Source organism: Peromyscus maniculatus, chromosome 1 (genome assembly GCF_049852395.1).
Source record: "Peromyscus maniculatus bairdii isolate BWxNUB_F1_BW_parent chromosome 1, HU_Pman_BW_mat_3.1, whole genome shotgun sequence".
Lineage (NCBI taxonomy): Eukaryota > Metazoa > Chordata > Mammalia > Rodentia > Cricetidae > Peromyscus > Peromyscus maniculatus.
Genome location: NC_134852.1, coordinates 194235844 through 194259887, shown reverse-complemented (window position 1 = coordinate 194259887; position 24044 = coordinate 194235844). Strand labels below are relative to the sequence as shown.

The window sequence follows — 24044 nt, the reverse complement described above, 5'->3', positions numbered from 1 at the left end:
AAAGAGGAAGGGAAAAGTTCCATATGGTGAGTCTGGGGTTGATGAGATGGCTCAGAGGTAAAGGCCCTTTAGGAAGAGCCCTGGAGGCCTGAGTTTCACCCCACATGAAGGTGGGAGGAGAGAACTGGCTCCTGGACGTTTTCCACATGCTGTATAACTAACTGCACTGTCCTGGTCACTGCTGTACTGCTGTGAAGAGACACTGTGACCAGGGCAACTCTTATAAGAGAACATTTGACTGGGCGGGGCTTGCTTACAGTCTCAGAGGTTTAGTCCATTGGAGAAGTAGCTGAGAGTTCTGCATCCAGATCCATAGGCAGCAAGGGAAGAAAGACACTCGCAGTGACACACTTCCTCCAACAAGGCCACACCTCCTAATCCCTCCCAAGTAGTGTCACTCCCTGATGACTAAGCATTCATATACATGAACCTATGGGGGGGGCATTCTTATTCAAACCACCACCTGCACATAAATATTGAGGTTAAAGAGGAAGCGATTCTGAGGGTTCCACTGTGAGCTTGTATGAGAACGAATAGTAAGAGGCTTTCCTGTCTCTAACTCACAAAGTCAAGGCACCATCAAGTGCAAGGCCATTTCTTGATGCAGGAGAACATTTGTAGGGAAGGCCAAAATGGAATGGCGTTAGGAAGCAAACAAACAGCTAGTGGGCCTTCCTCACACTTGCTAAGCTGAAGGCTGCATCTGGTTTGTGCAGTGGTACATCTAGTCCTGTTCTATGAGAACCGGCTGAAGGACCATCATCTTGTGATCCCATCTGTCCTGCAGGGCCTGAGGGCACTGGTGAGTACTTTTCATTACATAACTCTGTTTGTGGGAGCCCTTGTATACTTCTCTCCTGGCCTTTTGGGGATGAACTTTCACATGCTGAAGGACAAAGACCCAACCAAATATAGGAGTAAATACTGTCAGCCAGCTCTACAGTTTTTCCTCTAGAGAGTAAGTCATCCTGTGTGGCATTGGCACCCTTGATATGTTCCACTTTACCTTGTAATAAACTATAATCTATACTTAAGAAAAAAGCAAAACAAAAAAAACACGTAGCTAGAGTTTTCCTGCCTTGCCCACAGTCAGGACAAATCTCTGTCACCCGCCAGTCCCATAGCCGCTCAAACCCAACCAAGTAAACACAGAGACTTATATTTCTTACAAACTGTATGGCCGTGGCAGGCTTCTTGCTAACTGTTCTAATATCTTAAATTAATCCATTTCCACAAATCTATACCTTGCCACGTGGCTCGTGGCTTACCGGCATCTTTACATGCTGCTTGTCCTGACAGTGGCTGGCAGTGTCTCCCTCCACCTTCCTGTTCTTTCTTTTCTCCTCTCTGTTAGTCCTGCCTATACTTCCCGCCTAGCCACTGGCCAGTCAGTGATTTATTTATTTATTAACCAATCAGAGCAATTTGCCATACAGACCATCCCACAGCACAGCCAAGTGCAGACCATCTCAGACACCTGCACTCAGGCCCATGGTCCTAATCATCCTCTATGCGGACCTGATGGGTAAAGCCACGAGGAACCTGAGAACGGGCTCCCACAGGACATACAGAACATCCCACAGCAAAACCATCTTTGGGGAACTGGTTTGAAAGGAGCTATGAAGAAATGCTCAGCTAGAGAGTTTGTCTCTGTGAATGCTTCCTTCTTGAGCAGAATGTTGGGGTGCCCAATTACCTAATGAAACACCTTGCGAGACTGTTCTCACATCTTCCCTTCTCCCCAGAGCCTGTCTGTGGCCCTGCCCCCTGGGCTTGCTGTGTCTGTCCTCAAAGCCATCTTCCAGGAAGTTCATGTACAGGTAAGTGATAATAGTTGCTAGTTTCCTTTGTTGCTAGTCTTTGTCTTGAAGTCCTTGATAGCATTAGAATTAAGTGGTAACACAGATTGTGTGAACACGGAGGGCTGGTGACCTTGTTTATACGGTGTCCCTTTATAGTGGGTAAGGAGAGAAAGGCATGACATTACATCTGACCTGTCTTGCTAAAGAACCTAAAATGTACATGAAACAAGTTTGGGTGACTGACATCACTGTTGTGGTTGTGCTGGTATGTCAGTAGCCAGGCATTTCTCTACAGTTCCTCTAATTTGGTCTTATTCTGGTTAGAGGAAACTATCCACTAGAGATTGGGAAGCCTGAAATGCTTGTGCTGTTTGAAGTATTCTTTGTTTTCTTTCTGCACTTATTTCCTTTCTTCCCCACCCTCAAGTCACTGCTACAAGTGGATCGCCATACAGTGTTCAGTATCATCACTAACTTCATGCGATCACGGGAAGAAGGTAAGAGGCAGGACTGTCTAAGGAGTCTGAAAAGCAAGCGGTTGCTATCCCCCGCCCCCATTAGAAGGGTGTATTGTGGTCTAGGGGGTGTGTAGAAAGACCAGGACTCTGAGGAAGGAGAAAGGCTGGGGGTCCAGTGTTCTAGTGTAGGAGGATTCACATGCATGCACACAGACTTGCACGTATCTTCCCTGAGTACTTGAAAGAGAAAAACAAAAGGGCTGCTCTGCTAGGCCAGAGAGAACAAGAGACAGCAGGAGAGTACTTAGGCTTCCTGCCCCATGGCACAGCAGTGACCTTGTTCTCTCCTTCCCAGAGCTGAAGGGCCTAGGAGCTGACTTCACATTTGGCTTCATCCAGGTGATGGATGGAGAAAAGGATCCCCGTAATCTTTTGGTGGCTTTTCGAATTGTTCATGACCTCATCTCCAAGGACTATAGTCTGGGTATGTTTTTGTAGCGCCAAATTAGCTGGTTGAAGCTGGTCAAACAGAATGAACCTAAATCAACCTTATTCTTTCTCTTTTTGCACAGGACCTTTTGTGGAGGAGTTATTTGAAGTGACATCTTGTTATTTCCCTATAGATTTTACCCCTGTAAGTACCACCTTCATTCTTTATCAGATAATCAGAGTACATGCTGTATGGAGACATTGTTCTAGACAAGTGAACAAAACAGACAATTTACGTGTGTGTGTCTGTGTGGTGTGTGTCTGTGTGGTGTGTGTGTGTGTGTGTGTGTGTGTGTGTGTGTGTGTGTGTGTGTGTGTTGCACTTCTGTGCAGTGTCTGTGCCTATGTATTGGAGGCCAGAGGAAGGTGTTGAATGTCCTCCTTTATCTCTATCTACTTGCTCCTGACAGACCCTCCTATCTCCAGGGTCTGCCCCTGAACCTGGAACTCACCATTTTGGCTGAACTGGCCACCTGTCTCCACAACACTCCCCGCTTCCCTCTGGTGCTGGAGTATAGAGATACCCACCATTGGTACTGGGGGTCTGTAGCTCCTACTGCCTCTTTTTCCACGGAGCCATTTCTCCAGGCTGACAGACATTGTAAAGTCCTCATGGATTTATATTTTAGTAAGCTGGGAAGTGGAGAAGCATCTGACAGCAAAGGAGGGATTCAATTTAGCAGATACTTGAGAGGGCTGCATAAGTTCCCTAACAAAGCATTCAGTGCTGAGCAGGGTTGTAAGCTGTGGTCTATGCCCTTGAAGGCTGCAACATTGGGGTAACAATATAAGATTAGGTATCAAAATGAGTGGTGCTGTAGTACTTCTGAAAGAAGAGTTGATTGTGAGCTAGCTATCTGGGAACTGACTTAGCAGGTCAGAGTCTTTCTAAGGGGTATATAGGATATGAATTTGTGGTTATAGAGTGCATCTCAGGTGTTAGAAGTAAATTAACACAAAAAAACAGCACAGTTGCACACAGCTTGTACAAGAAGTATTTGCTCTTGTGGCCCTTCTTCCCACTCTGCTTTTGATTTCTTCTCTTTTGCTAGAAACTTGAGTCTATTTCTTTGTGGAATGCATGGGGATGTGTACTGCAAGCATTAGTAACGTGCAAGAAGTGAAAGCTCTACTGCAGCATGCCAAATGATGCTTGAGTATTGACACAGCTGATTTTAAAGGCCACAGCTGTTGTTACTAGACATCACTCACCAGCTTCTTTCAGTTGGCGTCTTGTTAGACCACCTCTCGCCTCAATTGTTTCAAGTTCAGTAACCTTTACAATACAGAAGAAACTTACACCTTTGAAATTGAAAGGCTCTGGTTCAGCTACCAAGTGTGTATAGGTGTGTGTGTGTGTGTGTGTGCACTCAATGTACGTATGTACATATATAGAATAGGACCATTGAGGTACCTCAGCAGGTAAAAGTAAAAGTGCTAACTGCACAAGCCTGACTACCTGGTTCTATTCCTGGTGTTGTTTTGAGATAGTGTCTCACAATAAGAGATCATGACCTTGCAAGACTCAGTCTCTAATGCTATAATTACAGGCTGTATCGAATCTTCTGACATTCTCTCTATGTCACCCTTAGACAGGAGATTTTTCCTTCAGGGTTTTTTTTTATTATTATTATTATTATTATTTATTCTCTTTGTTTTAATAGCATTCTATTTTTAGTTCATGGGTAGATTATATCTGTCTTTGTTAGGATTTTCATTGCTGTGAAGAGACACCATGACCACAGCAACTTTTATAAAGAAAAAATTTAATCGGGGTGGCTTGCTTACAGTTCAGAGGTTCAGTTCATTATCATCATGGTGGGGGAGCATGAAGACATGCAACCAGACATGGTGCTGGAGAAGTAGCTGCTACATGTTGATATAGAGGCAACAGGAAGTAGACTGTCTCACTGGGAGTAACTTGAGCATAGGAGATCTCAAAGCCCATCTCCACAATGACACACTTCCTCCAACAAAGCCACACCTCCCAATAGGGCCACTCCCTTTGGGCGCCATTTTCTTTGAAACTACCACATTCTACTCCCTATCCCCCAAAGGCTTTGTAGCCATATCATAATGCGAAAATGCATTCAGTCCAACTTCAAAAGTTCCCGTAGTCTTAACAATCCCAAACTTATTTAAGTCTGAAGTTTAAAATCTCTTCTGAGATTCATGCAATCTCTTAACTATATGTGATCCCCTGTAAAATCAAAACCAAAAGGCAGATCACATACTTCCAACAGATAATGGCACAGGATATATATTGCCATTCCAAAAGGGTGGAAAGGGAGCATAGTGAGGAAATACTGGACCAAAGCAAGACCAAAAACCAGCTGGGCAAACTCCAAACTCTACATCTTCATATCTGATGTCAAAACACTCTTCAGATCACCAACTCATTTCAGCTTTATTGACTGCCACACATTTCTTTTGGTTTCTATTGGGCAGCTTTCTTCAGCAGGTATCCCACAGTTCTGGGCATCTCCAACATCTTGGGGTCTCCAAGGCAATCCAGGCTTCAATTTCACAGGTTCACATAGTGGCCTCTCTGGGCCTCCATTTAGAGACACCCCTGACACATACCTGGCTTCAGCAGCTTTCCTTAGGTGCAAAGGCAAATTCTATAACCCCTTTCTTGTATCCTTGACTTTAAAGCCAGAACCACGGGGCTGAAGCTGCCAAGTTCTGCTGCTTGCTGGGGCTGGAACATAGGCCACTTGTTCAGTTACATCTTCACCAACTTTCTGTTTTTGATTGTTACCTTTACTGCCTAAACTTGACTGTCCTTGAACTTGCTCTGTAGACCAGGCTAGCCTCAAACTCAAAGGCAGAGATATGCTAGCCTCTGCCTCCTGAGTGCTGAGATTAAAGGCATGTAACACCACACCCAGCTCTAAGCTGTTCTTTAATTCCTTTTCAGAAGTTGGTAACTTAGCTGGGTGAGATCTTGCCCTGAGGTCTATTCCACTTCCTGTACCCCTTTTCTCGGTCTGTACATTTTGTATTTTATTTGCTCAGCTTGGCCCTTTTCATTGTACATCTTCATCAGAGTTAACACTAGTAACCACACGACAGAGTCTAGAGTAGGCTGTTCTGAGATTCCCTTTGCCAATAGAATTAATCCAAAACTCTTCACTTTAGCCCCAGGCAAACTTTTCAGACAAGGGCAAAAAGCAACCACATTCTTGACCAAAATATCACAAGACTGGTCTAAAGGCCACATATTAATATTCTTCTCCTCTGAAACCCCATGAGCCAGCACTCGACAGTTCAAGTCACTCTTTGCACCACTGTCTTCCTCGCTCCTTCTAGTATGGCCAATTAAGCAGTGCTTAAAGCATTCCAGTGATTTCCTAACCCAAAGTCCATACTTCTCCACAGTGACACACTTCCTCCAACAAAGCCACACCTCCCAACAGGGCCACTCCCTTTGGGGGCCATATTCTTCCAAACCACCACAATCTCTCTGAAAATAATAATGTCACTTAAAAAAGTTTAAAGGATTTTTTTTTTATTTATGGTATGTGTCTGAGTAGGCATATACTTTATATGTGCAGGTGCTCACAGATGCAGAAGAGGGTATTGGGCGGGTTCCCTGGAGCTGCAATTGCGAGTCCTCGTGAGCAGTCTGTCATGGGTGCTAGGAACCAAATTTAGGTTGTTTGTGAGAGTATTATGTGCTCTTACCCATTGAGCCATTTATCCAGCCCTTAAATCTCTTTTATTACATTCATTTGTGTGAATATTCATACTGAAATACTATTCCTGGGAGATGTGAACAAGTGTCTACTCACCCCAGATAGGGAACTGACAATAGACCAAAGTCTAGATAACGCCAAAATTTGATTTGGTGAAGCAATTAATTTTACTGGGGTTCTTACAGGAATATAGGTGAAGGGTTTCTTTCTTTTTTTTCATATTTTTTTTAACTTTATCTTATATGCATTGGTATGAAGGTGTCAAATCCCCTGGAACTAGAATTATAGACAGTTGTGAGCTGCCATGTGGGTGCTGGGAATTGAACCTGGGTCCTCTGGAAGAGCAGCCACTGCTCTTAACTGCTGGGCCATCTATCCAGCCCCGAAGGGTTTCTTATAGGGACAAAATAGCTAAAGACAGCTGCATCACCAAAGACAACTCACAAAAAACTTGGTGCCCACTGCACAGCCTGCAGTCAGCTCAACAGGCTGAAAAAGTGTCCTTTTCAGGTGTCTCAGTTGGTATGAGCCTCTTCTAGACAGCTTAGCTAGTCTTTATCTCTTCCAGGCTGCTTGGCTCCTCTGAGAGTGTCTCAGAGCAATTTTTACTGCTTATATATACTTGGGGAGGGAAGAGTCTAGTGGATCTGGTCAATTTCAGGGCCTTCTTGAAGCTATTTTGAGTTGTTTGTTTCCTGTCTTAACCAGCTTGCTTGGAGGTTGGAGTGTTTCGTCTCCTTGTTAACATCTGGTCTTAAAATATCTTGTTTGGGTTGGAGAGATGGCTCAGCCATTACAAGCACTGGCTGCCCTTCCAGAGGACCTGGGTTCAATTCCCAACACCCACATGGCAGCTCACAATTGAATCTAACACCTTCACAGACAGGTCAGATATGCAGGTCAAACACCAAATGCACATAAAATAATTAAAAAAAAAAAATCCTGTTTTACATCCCCATTTATATCCTATGTCTTAAGTTTCTCCAAAATGGAAGGCTTTAACCTCTGAGGAAATTGCTTTACAACACATGCAATGGCACATGTGGAGGACAGAGGACAACTTGCCATAATTGGTTCTCACCTTCCGTCATCTGAGTCCTAGGGATTGAACTCAGGTTATCAGCCTTAGTGGCAGCGACCCACTGAGCTCTCTCTTTGTCCTCTGTTACTGTGAAAAAAACTCTTGATAGTGTCAGTATGATGATAGCTGGTACATACATGCCATGGGATATAGGTAGATATCAGAGGACCCTTTGTGGAGTCAGTTCTCTCTTTCCACTTTTACATGGGTTCCCAGGATTGAACTCAGATTTCTAGTCTTAGGTAGCAAGGGCCTTTACTTGCTGAGCCATCACTGACCTCATTAAATCTCTTCTCTGTGTGTGTCTGTGCATGTGTGTATGCACACATATGTATTCATATTCCTGTTCCGTCCTAGTTTTTTCAGGGGAAGTCCTAAGCACATGTGATGGGAGTTATGTGTGAGCTTCATTTTCCTTCTTTCTTTATTACTTTGTTTTTGTTGTTGTTTTGGTTTGTTTGTTTTCGAGTCAGGGTTTCCTTTTCTAACAGCTCTGGCTATCCTAGAACTCGCTTTGTAGTCCAGGCTGGCCTCAAACTCTCAGAGATCCACTTGCCTCTGCCTCCTGAGTCTGGGATTAAAAGCATATTTTCCGCCTCCACCCTGCTTAGCTTCAGTTTAGAGTGACTTACATGGATAGTCTGGGAAATTCCCAAAATAAGCTAATCATTTTCTAGAAAAAAAAAAACTTGTCTGTCTAGCAGAAGAGAGCTGAACAATCAGTACTAGTACCTTATCACTTTGACCTCTGGGTGCAACACTGAGGCCCTCTACTGTACCTACTCAGTCAAGAAAAATAAACCTCAAGGATCTGCGATGATTAAGGAAAAATAAGAAGACTTTCTAGGAGCTTAGATTGTTTCTCTATCCCCATTCCCAATTCCAGCTTCTCTTACAGTTGCCTATTCGGGGACTGTGCAGTGGGGGAGTTATTTAGCTACCTCAGGTCTACCTAGGGTCCTTTCATCTTAAATGTGTGAGTCATTTTCCTACCCATCTGCCTTTCAGTTTCTACAGTTGTTTTGAGTATCTCTTATCTGGTTGTCTTCAACTTTCAGCTTTATGACTTTTAAAAATAAAAAACCCTTTACTGTATTTTTGGTGCAGTTACCAGAGGAGAAAAGGAAAAATCTAATTGATATTTTCAGTCTGCTAGTTTGATATAGAAATTATCAATGCTTTTTTTTTTTTTTAAAGATTTATTTATTATGTATACAGTGAGTGTTTCGCCTGCAGGCCAGAAGAGGGCGCCAGATCTCATTGTAGATGGTTGTGAGCCACCATGTGGTTGCTGGGAATTGAACTCAGGACCTCTGGAAAAACAGCCAGTGCTCTCAACCTCTGAGCCATCTCTCCAGCCCTATCAATGCTTTCTATGCTGTCGTAATTGTTGCTTTTTATACAGGTGAAAAAATAGAGATATCCATCAAAGAGAAATTATTTAAATAAACTTGCTTAACCACTCAATAAAACTGATGTTATAGAAGAATAATACCATTTGAAAATGTTTTTTTTTTTTTAATTTTCATTCTGTTTTGTTTGTTGAGGTTTGTTATTAGTTTGGTTTGTGGTTTTGTTTTTTGTTTTTTTTGTTTTTGTTTTGGTGTGGTTTTTTTTTTTGTTTGTTTGTTTTTTTAAGCTGGGATTTCTTTGTGTAGTCCTAGCTGTCCTAGAACCTGATCTATAGATCAGACTGGCCTCAAATTCACCAAGATCCTCCTGTCTCTGCCTCCTGAGCACTTGGATTAAAGGTGTATGCCACCATTCCTGCTTGAAATTATTCTTAATTTAGCTGACAATGTATCTTGGTAATAGAGTGCTTTCCTAGCATGCCCAAAGTCCTGGGTTCAATTACTGCAAATATGAGTTTGGTGGCACACACCTTGACACTTAAGATAAATAGATTCAAGACAATCAGAAGTTCAAAGCCAGCATCAGCTACATAGAGTGTTCCACATTAACCTGAACTATGTGAGATCTTATTAAAGAAAAGGTGTTTAATTCTAGCACTGTAAAAAATAAATGCCTTGCTGGGTGTCACAACCCAGTCAGCAACTTAAATCCCAGCACTTGGGAAGCAGAGGCAAATGGATCTGAGTTTGAGGCCAGCATTGTCTACGTAGTTAGTTCCAGGACAACCAGAGCTACATAGAAAGACTCTGTCTCAAAAAACAGAAAAAATAATGCCTAAAAGACAAAGATATGTAAAAGTGAGCATGTCTTCTTGCTGGGGCCTCCTGGTATATGAATGTGCTAGACTGGGTCTGAGTGTGACCTGTTCTGCAGGCTTGCCAGAGTCATACTTAACGTCTGAGGGTGCCTGAAAACTATACAAATCCATGGTTCCTCCCCATTTTCAGCCACCTAATGATCCCTATGGCATCCAGAGAGATGATCTCATCCTGAGTCTCCGTGCTGTGCTGGCTTCTACACCACGTTTTGCTGAGGTGAGTCCAGTCTTGGTTAAGGTAACAGTCTCTACCCAGAGAAAGCTCTAAAGAAAGAGTGGTGTGGGGTCCGGACAGATGGATCAGCACTTAAGAGCACTAGCTGCTCTTCCAGAGGACTCAGGTTTGATTCCCAGCACCCACATAGTGGCACACTATCTATCACTCTAGTTCTAGATGTTACATTACCTCCTTGGAACCTGGTCTTACTCATACACATAAAATAATAAAAATAAGTTTTTTTAAAAGTAAAAGCATGGGGAGAAAGAATGCTCTATAATACATTTTAGGGTTTGGTGTCCTGCATGTGTCTTGTATGTCAAATACTTTCAGACTTTGAATATAGAAAACTTTGCCATCTCGTCCCCTGAAATACCAATCTCTTCTGTAGGAAGTATACTTGAAGTCTATCAGCTTTGCTAATGTGCCTGTTTCTCAGGTACCACAGCATGGCAGAACAGATAGCTTACAGTTGTAACTCCTGACCTGAGTCTCACTTCTTGATGTGGCAACTGTCTCTTAGGACTGATGACAATATGGCCATGGTTGGTCCTCATGGCGAAGACACTATCTCAGGCTTAAGTTTTCCCTTTTTTCCCACAGTTCTTACTGCCTCTGCTGATTGAGAAAGTGGATTCTGAAATTTTAAGTGCCAAGCTGGATTCTCTGCAAACTCTGGTGAGTAGAATCCAGCTATCTTTACATGGGTTAGTGATACTAAAAATACAATTTCTTGGACAGCTGGAGGCCAATTCGTATGCTTTATGGGCCAGGACTTAGGCTTATATGGTTGATCTAAGCACTGTGTTTCATTCATATTGTCTTATTCTGTGTAACCAAGAACTGGTCAGTGCTCATTTTGTTTTTTGGATGTTTGAGAAAGGTTTTCTTAGCCTAGGCTGGCCTTGAATTCCTGATCTTTTTACCTCCACCTGAGTACTGAGATTAGTCATGTGTTGCCACTCCAGTCTTTGTTTTAGTGGAGGGTGTGCTGGAAATTGAAAGCTCAGAGCTTCATAGATCTAGGTAAACACTCTTCCACTGGACTATGTCAGCATTGTGCTTTCTTAAGAGTCAGGGTGAGCTCTTTTCTGTGCCCTGGGTATAACTATTAGGACACCTTGCCAGGCGGTGGTGGTGCACATCTTTAATCCCAGCACTCAGGAGGCAGAGCCAGGCAGATCTCTGAGTTTTGAGGCCAGCCTGGGCTACAAAGCGAGATCCAGGACAGGCACCAAAAACTACATGGAGAAACCATGTCTCGGAAAAAACAAACAAACAAATAAATAAATGAAATACACTGTTAGAACACCTGAAAGCTTTTTCTGCTAGAGTCCACCTCATTTAGAGTCCACCATGTACCCCAGAGCACCTTGAATGTGAGCTTGCTGATGCCTGCGGTTCTCTTGGCAGAATGCTTGCTGTGCTGTGTATGGACAGAAGGAACTAAAGGACTTCCTCCCCAGCCTTTGGGCTTCTATCCGTAGAGAGGTGAGTGTTAGTTAGGTAAGCTCACTGCTGTTAACCGACAGGTGTCAGGCATGAGGGGAAGTAATACACCTTCTCTGTCCTATCTCCCCAGGGTCAAGGTGCTAGGTTTGTTATTTCAGCGAAGCAGCAAGGGGATAGATAGACTTGCAGTTGAATGGCAAGGAAGACAGTTGTTCCCTTATGAGGGCTGCCTGCTTGGTGATAGTACACGGCCATCTTTGCACAACACCTCCTCCTTGTCCTCTCGTGGCAGGGAGCATAGGTCCTGGTGCCTCTGGCACCATCTGAATGTACAAGTAGAGAAAAAGACTTAAAATCGGGGTTACGATAACCTCTGTTCAGAGTTGGTAACCTGTCTGTACAAAGTGTATGTGTCATTCCTAGTGGGACAGAGACTTGTTGACTGTGTAACCAGGACAGAAGATACTGGGTCGGGAGTGCTCCTGTCTGCTGTGCCCCAAGCTTTCTCAAACACATATCCATCTGACCCCAAGACCAAAGGCCGTGGATGATGGGTGGGGCCTCATCTGATACAAGCTCACCTTAGTAGCCCTGGGATCTCTCCCTGACAGGTGTTCCAGACGGCAAGTGAGCGAGTAGAGGCAGAGGGCCTGGCGGCCCTCCACTCCCTGACTGCGTGTTTGTCCTGCTCTGTGCTGAGGGCTGATGCTGAGGACCTCCTTGACTCCTTCCTCAGCAACATTCTACAGGGTAATGGGACCATGGAGCCCGAAAGGGAGTGAGCACCTTAGAGCTAGCACTCCTTTAGGGCCAGTGGCCCTTTATGGGTGCCTCCTACATGTTCAGTGATTTGGAGACTGCAGCCCTGCTTTGTATTGAAGACAATTAGATGGTAACTGCTAGCAAACAATTCCAGGAGTCAGTCAGCAATCTCCATGGATAAAGGGGAATCAGGCTATATTTGACCCACTCCCCAGGTCTGTGATTGCTGCCTCTCTAGACTGCAGGCACCATCTCTGTGAACCAGACATGAAACTGGTATGGCCTAGTGCCAAGCTGCTGCAGGCCGCTGCGGGTGCGTCTGCCAGGGCCTGTGAGCACATCACCAGGAACGTGCTTCCCTTGCTGCTGGAACAGTTCCACAAGCACAGTCAGGTAAGGAGGACTGGAGACGAATTGCTAAACGGTCTTATTAAATAAAAAACCCGGAGCCAGATACTGGGGCTAAAACCTGAGAGATCAGAGGAATAGGAACAGCCACAAGCCATCCTCACGTTACCGTCCCTCAGCTTCCAAACAAAGCAGTTTGTCTGCAGGGGACAGGTGGGACTTGGGTGCTATGATTCCTTTCTTAGAGAGATTGAAGCTCTAGTTTGGGCCCAAATAGATCTGGGGTTTCCTTCTATTAGCTACTGTTTGTTCACTTGTTTACCCTCACAGAGTATCAGTCTTCCATAAAAGGTTAATTCTTAGAGTGTCTGAACTGAAATCCTTTAAAACATTACAGAGCAACCAGCGGCGGACAATACTTGAGATGATCCTGGGCTTCTTAAAGCTACAGCAGAAATGGAGCTATGAAGAGAAAGGTGAGGTCACTTTGTAGTTGAGTTGCCCTGGGCAGTTGTAGTGAAGATGAGTGGACCCATCAGAGGATGCCGCACCAGACTATACTGAATTGGATTGCCATTGTCCGGTTTGTGTCCTGGAAATCCAGTGGTTTGAGTCCTTAACATCTGCCCCAAGTTGTGTGCATCCCTGCAGTCAGGGATGGGCTGTAAGCCCTTCTGACCTGGCCTCTGTTTCTCCTAGATGAAAGGCCTCTGACTAGCTTCAAGGACCAGCTGTGCTCCTTGGTGTTCATGGCTCTCTCAGACCCCAGCACGCAGCTTCAGCTTGTTGGCATCCGGACACTCACAGTGTTGGGTGCTCAGCCAGGTATATCATGAATGAGAAAAGATAAGGGAGGGTGTTGATCCCTGCTTGTATTATCTGTCTTAAGTGAAGAGCAGTGATTTCCTTGTTAGCATTGCAGCACTGGATGATAGGAATTTCTGATAGGAGTTCTCGGAAGGGTGATGGCTGAAAGGAGGCAAAGATAAAGTTTGTGTTCTTTCTAACCACAGATCTCCTATCTTCTGGGGACTTGGAGCTGGCAGTAGGTCATCTGTACCGACTGAGCTTCCTGGAGAAAGATTCCCAGAGTTGGTGAGAATCGAAAGCAGTGAGGCAGAGCAGTTTCCCTACCTTTGTAGCTGCAGCAAGGGCTAGAGTTCTATGCTGTGTTTATATGTTGCTGAGTAGTTGGAAAGATGTGGGACTACTCTCTCTCTTCTTGGGCATTAAGAAGATTTATCCAGCCGGGCAGTGGTGGCGCGAGCCTTTAATCCCTCAGGAGGCAGAGGCAGGCGGATCTCTGTGAGTTTGCACTCAGCCTGGTCTACATAATGAGTTCCAGGACAGCCAGGGCTACACAGAGAAACCCTGTCTTGGAAAAAAAAAAAAAGAGGGGGACTGGGGTGGGGTGTGACAAATCCAACTAAGTGTTATAGGACTTGAATCTTGCTCTTCAGCAAGGTAGCCATGAGAGCCCATTCTCCTGATCTTCCTGGTGGCAGGCCTTGGGAGGAGAATGATGGGCAAAAGCTCAGCTAATATTTCTTCTCTGTCCCCAGTAGGGTGGCTGCACTGGAGGCATCAGGAACCCTGACCGCACTCTATCCTGGAGCCTTCAGCAGCCACCTGCTACCCAAGCTTGCTAAGGAGCTGCAGAGAGGTATTTGTGCTAATCTGTGGCCCAACCCTTGCCAGCAAGGTTTCTGAGGAGGGTCTTCACGCCAACAGCAGTGAAAACTTATCTCACCAATTGCTTTCAGGGGAGTCAGAGGTGGCCAGAGAGGATGGTCTCATGAAGTGTTCCCGGTATTTCTGCTGTCTGCAGGCTCTATCAGCCATTTCAACACATCCCAGTGTTGTCAAGGAGACACTGCCTCTGCTGCTGCAGCATCTCTGTCAGGCAAACAAAGGTAACTGCCAGTTACCATCAAGGGGCAGGGCTAAATGGAACGCTGGGCTAGGACTGTAAAGTTCTAATTGTAGTTGTTGTACATAGCACTGACATGGTAAGCGCTTTAAAAATCAATACCCAGTAATTCTAGTAATATGAAGATGACAATACAGTAAGGGGATATATATTTATGGTTGTACAGGCTGACATTTCAATACAAATACACTGGAAGAAAGAAAGTGATGTATCTGTCAACTCACATATCTGCCTTTTTTGTGTCTTGGAAGTGTTCAGATTGCTGCCTGCTAGGTACTCTACAACATTCAAGAAATGCTGTCAGCCATAGTTACCCTATTGAACCATATACCCCTGTAGTTGCCTATAGAAACCCTGTCTCCTGGGCCTGGGGAGAGGGCTTGCTCAGTAAAGTGCTTTCCTCACAAGCACAAGGACCTGAGTTCTATACCGAGCACCCACATAAGGAGCCAGGCACACCTGCCTCCATCCCAGCTCTGAGGAGTCAGACAGGAGGATCCTCACTCAAAAATAAGGTGGAGTGTGATCACAGAAGACACCCACAACCATCATCCTCCAGCCTCCGTGTGCACACACCCACAAAAAGCTCTCTTCCAGTCCAGTGTGGCACCCAGGATCTGCCTTCTCTCTGTTCTCCCTTTTATTTCCTTTCTAGGCTCTGGTAACCAATATTTGAAACATGAAATTTTTTTTTCTTGTGGACATAGTAAACTTTAAAAAAAATGAAATGAAAGAAAGAAGGAAAGAAAGAAAGAAAGAAGGAAAGAAAAAGAAAGAAAGAAAGAAAGAAAGAAAGAAAGAAAGAAAGAAAGAAAGAAAGAAAGAAAGAAAGAAAGAAAGAAAGAAAGAAAGAAAGAGCTCAGTCTAACCCAGTCAGTCTCATTATCCTCAAACAATGAATGAACTGCTCTTCTTGGATTACACATGTACACATTCTTTGCCCCAGGAATTCTGTCCTGAGAGCTCTGTTTTTTATCTGTATGTATGGAAGTTGCACCATGCGCTGGGCTGTGGCTTAGCTGGCAGCGCACTTGCCTAGTGTGCAGGAAGCACTGCTTGGCATCTGTGGCACCGCATCAAATTGGGTGTTGTCTTACTACCTGTCAACCAACACTCGGAGGTGGGGGCAGGAAGATGACCCTTCCGGAGGACCCTGGTACAATTCCCAGCATCCACATGGCAGTTGACAACTGTCTGTCAGTCCGGTCCTAGGGGACCCTGATACCCTCTGATGGCTTCTGTGGGTACTATGCATGTGGTATATAGACAGAGATACAGGCAAAATGCCCATAGACTTTTTTTTTTGTTGTTGTTGTTGTTAATTTAAAAAAGAAAATGCCTGGAAGTGTTTGAGAGAAAACCCCACAGAGAATGCTGACTTTCTCTCCAAACAGGGAATGTGGTTACAGAGCCCAGTGAAGTTATTGCTATCTGTCAGAGTCTCCAACAGGTGGCAGAAAAATGCCAGCAGGACCCTGAGAGCTACTGGTATTTCCACAAGACAGCTGTACCTTGCCTGTTTGGTTTGGCTGTCCAGGCTTCCATGCCAGGTAATTTTCTGTGCTTCATCTTGGAAGTTGGCTTTCTACTAGCATTGGATTGCACTTCCTCCTCCTGGGCATTGCTGGTGTTTCCTGTTGTACTGTCAAGTCCAAATTCCACTTAAAACAAGGATGACCAGGGACAGTAACCAGAATCCAGCAGTAAGAACAGCAGTCAAAGGGATGCACATTTCCAATGCACTATTAGTTTATTAAAATTGAGCTCTAGAGTCCAGTAGGCTTGGTTGGGTCTTATCTTTAGCTTGCTAGCTTTATAAGATACCTTATCTTGTATGTATATGTGTATATACGTACATTCATACATAACATAACACGTATATATATGGATTATATAATGTGTGGGGGGGGTATGATCACAGAGTCATTGGTGAGGATTAAAGGTACTATGTGACAATAGTGCTCATTGTATGGTAGTTGCTATAAATAAGACCCCATAAAGATAAGCACATATCTTAAAAATTTTAGAAGACTGACATTTCTACTTAGTGTCAAGACTGTCCATATTAGCTAGCCTCATTTTCCACTGTTGACTAGGTTAAGCACAATGTTCCCAGGAGTCTTGTGCCCCTAGGTTAGACCAGTGCAGCTTCTGCCTCCTTGTGAGGTTTTAAGTCCATAACATTTCTGCTGAATACATTGACTTGTTGGCTTTCACCAGGTGTGGTGGAGTACTCCTGTAATCCCAGTGAAAAGTAGAGGCAGGAGGATCAGGAGTTCAAGTATAGCCTGGGCTACATGAGACCCTGTTCAAAAAATAAAGCATGGTGGTTCATGCCTTTAATCCCAGCACTCAAGAGGCAAAGGCAAGTGTAAGTGATTTTGAAGCCAGCCTGGTCTACATAGCTAGCTAATGCTACATATTGATACCCTGTCTCCAAAGGGGGGAGGAGGGAGCCCTGAAATATTAGGGGCTAGAGAGATAGCTCAGTAGTTAAAAATGCTTTGTGCTTTTCCTGAGTTCAGTTCCCAACACTTGTGTGGCTCATAGCCACCTGTCACTCTAGCTCCAGGGGATCCTATACTCTTCTGGACTCTGAGGACACCTGCACTCATATACATAACATCCCACACATATATTACATATACACATAATTTAAAAATAAATTTTTTTGAAAATAAATGATTGCTCTGGAGTTAGCCTGTTATGAGGAGGACAAGAACTACTTTGAATTTCTTTTTCCTTCTTTCTTGCTAGTCTCACTATTTAGCCCAGGCTTGACAATAAGCCCACAGTCCTGTTTCAGGCTTGTAAGGCTGATACTACAGGCAATCTTGACCCAAACTTGGGGTTTTTTGTTTTGTTTTGTTTTGTTTCCTTTGAGTTAGGGTTTCTCTGTGTAGTCTTGGCTGTCCTGGAACATGCTTTGTAGAGCAGGCTGCCCTTGAACTCACAGAGATTCCACCTACCTCTGCTTCTCAAGTGCTGGGATTAAAGGGAGTGTACTATCACCACCTGGCCAAATTTGAGTTTCTGAATCACATTAGTGGCCTTGTGGTTGTGTGGGTGTACATGTACAGGTGTTTTGTTTTTACAGAGAAGGAATCCTCAGTTCTGAGAAAAGTACTGTTGGAGGATGAGGTCTTAGCTGCCTTGGCATCTGTCATTGGAACTGCCACTACCCACCTGAGCCCTGAGTGAGTATAACCTTGAGTGACCTGAACCCCGGGAGGGAGAGAGTGTTCTTGGGCAGGAGCCACAGGTGGTGCTTTCTCAGTTGGCCTTGTACCTCCTGTCTGTAAGTGTGGAGGCGGCAGGAGAAAAGGAAGGACCTTTTAAAAACAGACTATTGAGTGAGCCTTGCGATTAATGATTTTTGTTGGTAGTTTATGTTGTTAGGGGGTTTTTTTAGGTTTATTTATTTTTGTTTACTATGTATTAGTGTTTTGCCTGCATATGTATGTGATGACTGATGAAGACAGAAGAAGGTGTCAGATCCTTTGGAACTTAGTTACAGCTGTGAGCCTCCATGGGGGTTCTGGGAACCAAACTCAGGTCTTCTGCAAGGACAAGTGCTCTCATCCACAGAGCCATCTCTCCAGTCCTGAGATCAGTGGGCTTTGTTTGTTTGTTATTTTTGAAGATCACCAGTGGACTGTTTTAAAAATATATATTGAACTCCTCACAAGATTGTAGGCTGAGAATAGGCTTTGATTATGCAAATAATTGTGCCAAATTAACATGTTGAATATGTGAATAACCATTGCACCTGCACACAAATGTGCATATGCCCTGGCTCCTTAACAACACCCAGTACTCTGTCTCCAGATTAGCTGTCCAGAGTGTCACATGCATCATGCCCCTCTTCTTAGATGGTAACACCTCCTTTCTACCTGAGAACAGCTTCCCAAGCCAATTCCAGCCATTCCAGGTAAGAGTCGACTAGCTCTGATGATGTGAACCTGGGAGTTCAGCACATCCTTCAGACTCAACTTTAGACTGTTCTGGGATGGCATAGGGACATACGTGCCTACTAATGTAAGACAGGCTCAATGGAGCTCTTCTTTCACAGGATGGCTCCTCTGCGCAGAGGCGACTGGTTGCACTGCTTACCGCTTTTGTGTGCTCCCTGCCACGAAATGTAAGTGGGCCCATCTGAGACTCCAGAACTCAGATGACCTTGTGCTGAGCTTGGCCACAGGCTGAGCTGTCTTTTGCTTCCCCATTTAAAGAAGTTCTTTTCCATACTAATCTCTGATGTCACTTTCTGTCGAGTATTTCTTGGAGTTCAAGTGTCTTCTGGGTCCATTACATGGCCAGGTTTTCTGTAGGTGGAAATCCCTCAGCTGACCCGGCTCATGCAGGAGCTTCTGGAGCAGAGCTGCTGCCACAGCTGCCCGTTCTCTTCCACTGCCGCCGCCAAGTGCTTCGCAGGACTCCTCAACAAGCACCCTCCAGGTACTGGGCTGGGCCTGCGACAGGAGCCTCCCTTAGTCACCTAGTGATGACACTGACATGTTTAGTTCTTGCTCTCCTTAGAGAATCTCATACTGACTTCACCTACTGTCCTGAGATAGTCTTGTCAGAGACTAGAGTTTGGCAGAGCATTTCAGGGTTCAAGAAGAGAATAGAAGGAGCAGGTTCGACTCATTTCTGCCATCTTACTCCATCATGGTGCTATCAAGAATACTTTAATTGTTAACAGATTTTATTTGTTTATGGGGCAGAAGAGATGGCTCAATGGTTAGGAGTGTGTACTGGGTTCCTGGAGCAATTCTCAGCAGCCGTGTCAGAAATCAACTGCCTCTAAGTCCAGTTCCAGAAGATAATGACACCCTCTTCTGGACGCCAGGAGCACCTGCGCTCCAATGTACATAGCCGCACACAGATTCATGCATACACATAGAGACAGTAAAACTATTTTTCAAAGATGCTTATCATTTGTATGTATGTATGTGTACCACATGAGTGCCTGGTGTTCTTGGAAGCCAGAGGAGGGCTTTGGATCCCCTGGAACTGCAGTTACATGTGGTTGTAAACTACCTACCGTGTGGGTTCTGGAAGCCAAAACCCAGTCTTCTGTCAGAGCTGCTAGTACTCTGAACTGTTGAGCCATCTCTCCATGGAGTAAGTCTTCATTGGAGTAGACAGCTCTCTCCTCAAGCACCAGCACCTTGGTGTTGAGTACTGCACCAGACTGCTGCTGGCATTGTGGCAATTTGATTGTCTTTTTCTAGTAGCTTCTCAAGTGGTGTCTGCATAAATGGTTTACATCCTTTGTCACAATATTGTACCATTATATCCCTTCCATTTTAGGGCAGCAGTTGGATGAGTTCCTCCGGCTTGCTGTGGACACAATAGAGACTGGCCTGGCCTCTGGATCCTCCCGTAATCAGGCCTTCACACTGCTGCTCTGGGTGAGGAGGTAGCAGAGATACTGGCTAGACACAAATAATTGTATCAAATTAAATAAAATATTCCTGTTTGCCCGTTTTCTACTGCTTGTTAAAACACCATGGCCAAGATACCTTATAACAGAAAGTATTTAATCGGGGTCAGAATCCATGATAGAGTAAGAAAGGCGTGACAGCAGGAACAGCTGAGTGCTCACATTTTGATCCAAAATCAAGAGGCAGAGAAGACGCTTGGAGTGGCTTGAGTCTTTTTTAATCTCAAAGCCCACGCCCAGTGATGTACTTCCTCCATCAAGGCCATATCTCCTAATCTCTGAACAGCCAACTAGGGACCATCTATCCAAATGCCTGAGACTATGGGGGACATCTCATTCAAACCACGAAAGCCCCTAAGCCACCACTTGTAACAGGTGTACCTTGGAGTTCTAGAGTTCAAATGTCAGACCCAGACTGCTCTTTTCTCTGATTACAGGTAACCAAGGCTTTAGTCCTCAGATACCACCCTCTCAGCACCTGCCTTACCACCCGGGTAAGTCCTTTCTGACACATGACTGGGATCTAAACAAGAACTTCCTTGTGATCCCATTTCCCTCTTCCTGCTCTTTTAAATATTTATTTATTTATTTATTTATTTATTTATTTATTTATTTATTTATTTTTGTCAGGCATGGTGGCACATGCCTTTTAACCCTAGCACTGAGGCAGAGGTAGGCAGATCTCTGAGTCTGAGGCCAGCCTGGTCTACCTAGAGAGTTCAAATGACAGCCAGGGCTACATAGAGACCCTGTTTACAAGAAAAAAAAAATTAGTTTTATATTATGAGTATATTTTGCCTGTGTGTGTACACGCATGCCTGCTGCCCAAGGAAGCCAGATGCCCTGAAATGGAGTTATAAATGGTTGTAAGACACTTGTGGGTGCTGGGAACCGAACCCAAGTACTCCAGTTGAACAGCAAGTGCTTTCAACCACTGATCCACCTCTCCAGACCCTTGTCTCTTATTCTCATAAGGCTTTCATCCTCTTTGGTATTTGAGTTTTCTTTCCAACAAACTTAAAGGCTTTGTTTTGTCCCACCAGCTCACGGGCCTCCTCAGTGATCCAGAACTAGGCCCTGCAGCTGCTGATGGCTTCTCGCTGCTCATGTCCGACTGCACTGATGTGTTGACTCGTGCCGGCCATGCTGATGTTCGGATTATGTTCCGCCAGCGGTTCTTCACAGACAATGTGCCTGCTTTGGTCCAAGGCTTCCATGCTGCTCCCCAAGGTGTCTGAGAGCTGGTCCCCAAATCCATGGACCTCTCCTCTTGGCCAGTCCCCACAGTAATTTAAGACCAGATGCTTTATCCTCAGAGTGGTCTGCACCTACAAAGCCATACTTCATCCCACCTTTGTGATGAGTGCATCTGAGCTATTGTGAGCTCAAGAGTCTTAATGTTAAACTGTGTGTGTGTGTGTGTGTGTGTGTGTGTGTGTGTGTGTGTGTGTGTGTGTACACGTACACACATACATATGGAAGCCAAAAGTCATCAGATACCTTTTTATTATTTGCACACCACAATATGTCTGTAGAGGTCTCTCCATCCATGATGTAGGTCCCAAGAATTGAACTCAGATTGTCAGGCAAACAGCAGGTGCCTTGCTGGTCTGACTTGGTGTTCTTCCCTTTTTCACATCATATTGATGTGTGTGCTCAAAGAACAATTTGAAAAAGTTAGTTGTACCAAATGGGATTGAGCTCAAGTCATAAAGGCAAGAGTCTTTACCTAAGGAGCTATCCTGCCAGCCCTCCCACTTTAACTTTTGAGAGAGGATCTCTCAGTGAACCTAGAGCTTGCTGCTTTGGCTAGATCAGCTGGCCAGCAGGCCCCAGGTACTGTCTCTACTCCCCCGAGGCTGGCATTATAGGTGTGCACTGCCACGCTTATCTATTTACACAGTGCAGTGGGACTCGAACTCAACTCTGCGTGTTCACAGAAAGCACTTTGCGATGTCAGCTGTCTCTCCTAGCTAGCCTCAACCTCACTTTTCTTTAGACAGGTCTCACACTGTGGCTTGGGCTGGCCTTGAATCCCCTGCCTCATGCTGAGCTGTAACTATAGACTTCAGCTACCACACTCATTACTCATTATTATAGCCTGATAATGAATGTCTAACCTCAGTTTTTCTCCTAAACACCTTTTTCTTTTTTCCCCCAGATGTGAAGCCAAACTATCTAAAGGGTCTGTCTCATGTACTCAACAGGCTGCCCAAGCCTGTGCTTTTACCAGAGCTGCCCACAGTAAGTCCTACAGTCACCCCTCAGGAAGGGAGAGGGCTGTCCTCCCAAGACCATAATGTGTACCCCATTTTCCATTGGCTCTTAGCTCCTTTCCTTGCTGCTGGAAGCACTGTCCTGCCCTGACTCCGTGGTCCAGCTTTCCACTCTGAGCTGTCTCCAGCCCCTTCTACTGGAAGCACCCCAAATCATGAGTCTTCATGTTGATACTCTGGTCACCAAATTCCTGGCCCTCAGCTCCAGTCATTCAATGGTGCGTTGAATCCCAGCACATCCTGTAGTCCCTTTCTCCTTTTGTCTGCCCTGACCTCATGTGTGTTCCAGGCTGTCCGGATTGCTGCTCTGCAGTGTATGCATGCTCTGACTCGCCTGCCTGCTCCTGTGGTAAGTCTGAAGAGTCAGAAGTGCTTGTTTGAGACAGGGTGGTCTCTTGTCATCCAAGCTGGCCTGTCTGGCTGTCATCATCCCACTCCAGTGTTGAGGTTACAAGTGTGTACTTCCATACCTTGTTTGCTTTCAAGTGAGATTAGCCACCCAGCTCTGTGTAAGAAGACAGAACAGAACTACATACATGTTATACGCATAGATTCCCCCAAATGCCTTGAGCTCAGAATGGATCCATTAAATCCTGACCACCTCATAATACTGGTCATCCTCTTCCTGTCAATTTAGAATCATTAAAGAATAGGGCACGCCGGCAGGTGGTGGTGGCGCACACCTTTAATCCCAGCACTGCACTTGGGAGACAGAGGCAGGTGGATCTCTGTGAGTTTGAGGCCTGCCTGGGGTACAGAGTGAGTTCCAGGAAAGGTGCAAAGCTACACAGAGAAGCCCTGTCTTAAAAATCCAAAAGGGGGGCAGGGGGGCACATGGAATGTATTTTACGTGTGAGGGCTGGTGTTCAAACCCTCATATTAAAAAACTTTAAAAAAAAAAGACGGGCATGAGGCCGGAGAGATGGCTCATTGCTTAAGAGCACTGGCTATTCTTCTAGAGGACCTGGGTTTGATTCCTAGCACCCACATGGCAGCTCACAACCATTTGTAACACCAATCCTAGGGGATCCAATGTGCTTTTCTGGCCTCATGGCACCAGGCAGACAAAAAACACCCATACATATAAAAAATAATTCTTAAGAATGGGTCACATTTCACTCCCATCAGAGAAGCAGCATTTCCTATTGCTCAGTTCAGCAAGAGTAAGATGAATGATGTCCTCTGACTTCACAGCTACTGCCGTACAAATCACGGGTGATCCGGGCCTTAGCCAAGCCCCTGGATGACAAGAAGAGACTTGTGCGCAAGGAAGCAGTGTCTGCGAGGGGAGAGTGGTAAGCTGTAGGCTGAAGGGAGTGGTGGGACCAAGGAAAGCCTCAGGGTAGTGTTGCAACATTCTTTGTGTCTACAGGTTTCTCCTGGGGAGCCCAGGCAGCTGAGCCCTTCATCCTGGCCTAGACCCTTCTGACAATCTAACCTGCAAGAACTAACCTTTGAGCCATCCTACAAGGCAGGAGACTACTGGCCTGTCTTCCCCATGGATGCAGTACAAATGCTGGGCCTCTCCTGCATGGCTGTACAAGACACTTCAGTGTCCTGATTTCCAATGGACTGTTGAAGAAACTGAGTGAGACTTGTATTGGAGGGAAAGATGTTGGATCTTGAGGCTCTCCTATATCCTATGTCAGGAAAAGGGAGCTATCCTGCTGAAGGGTGAATGGTTGAGTGGGACCCTGTGGGCCAGGGATGGTGGTGTGTGTGTGTACACCTGCCAGAGAATAAAGGTGTTGTTGTTGTTGTTTTTGGTAATGGGTTGATTGACATGCATTCCCTTTATCCTACATATGCTGTAGTAGCACAGAGAGTTATGGAGAGCTCCTAGCCCTTCAAA

The 24044-nt window shown here is 45.0% G+C and overlaps 1 protein-coding gene across 4 annotated transcripts in view; it reads left to right on the top strand.

The window, feature by feature from the left end:
- Window positions 1-23962, top strand: part of Mms19 (MMS19 cytosolic iron-sulfur assembly component) — a 39797-nt gene extending 15835 nt beyond the window's left edge. The window contains exons 4-31 of one of the 4 annotated variants that reach the window (XM_016008755.3): window positions 717-802; window positions 1746-1820; window positions 2230-2299; window positions 2616-2744; window positions 2833-2894; window positions 9889-9975; window positions 10579-10653; window positions 11389-11466; window positions 12039-12177; window positions 12428-12582; window positions 12935-13013; window positions 13237-13362; window positions 13551-13632; window positions 14103-14200; window positions 14301-14450; window positions 15862-16017; window positions 17565-17664; window positions 18296-18398; window positions 18540-18608; window positions 18799-18925; window positions 19784-19884; window positions 20354-20410; window positions 20960-21146; window positions 22078-22160; window positions 22246-22410; window positions 22482-22541; window positions 23387-23487; window positions 23565-23962. In XM_016008755.3, coding sequence (XP_015864241.1) covers window positions 717-802; window positions 1746-1820; window positions 2230-2299; window positions 2616-2744; window positions 2833-2894; window positions 9889-9975; window positions 10579-10653; window positions 11389-11466; window positions 12039-12177; window positions 12428-12582; window positions 12935-13013; window positions 13237-13362; window positions 13551-13632; window positions 14103-14200; window positions 14301-14450; window positions 15862-16017; window positions 17565-17664; window positions 18296-18398; window positions 18540-18608; window positions 18799-18925; window positions 19784-19884; window positions 20354-20410; window positions 20960-21146; window positions 22078-22160; window positions 22246-22410; window positions 22482-22541; window positions 23387-23487; window positions 23565-23592 — 2828 coding nt within the window. In that variant the 3' untranslated portion in view covers window positions 23593-23962. Of the gene's footprint in view, window positions 1-716; window positions 803-1745; window positions 1821-2229; window positions 2300-2615; window positions 2745-2832; window positions 2895-9814; window positions 9976-10578; window positions 10654-11388; window positions 11467-12038; window positions 12178-12404; window positions 12583-12934; window positions 13014-13236; window positions 13363-13550; window positions 13633-14099; window positions 14201-14300; window positions 14451-15861; window positions 16018-17564; window positions 17665-18295; window positions 18399-18539; window positions 18609-18798; window positions 18926-19783; window positions 19885-20353; window positions 20411-20959; window positions 21147-22077; window positions 22161-22245; window positions 22411-22481; window positions 22542-23386; window positions 23488-23564 lie in introns of those variants that run through there. The other 3 variants (XM_006990463.4, XM_076563106.1, XM_076563107.1) reach the window with 3 other exon arrangements.
- The last annotated feature ends 82 nt before the right edge of the window (window positions 23963-24044 follow it).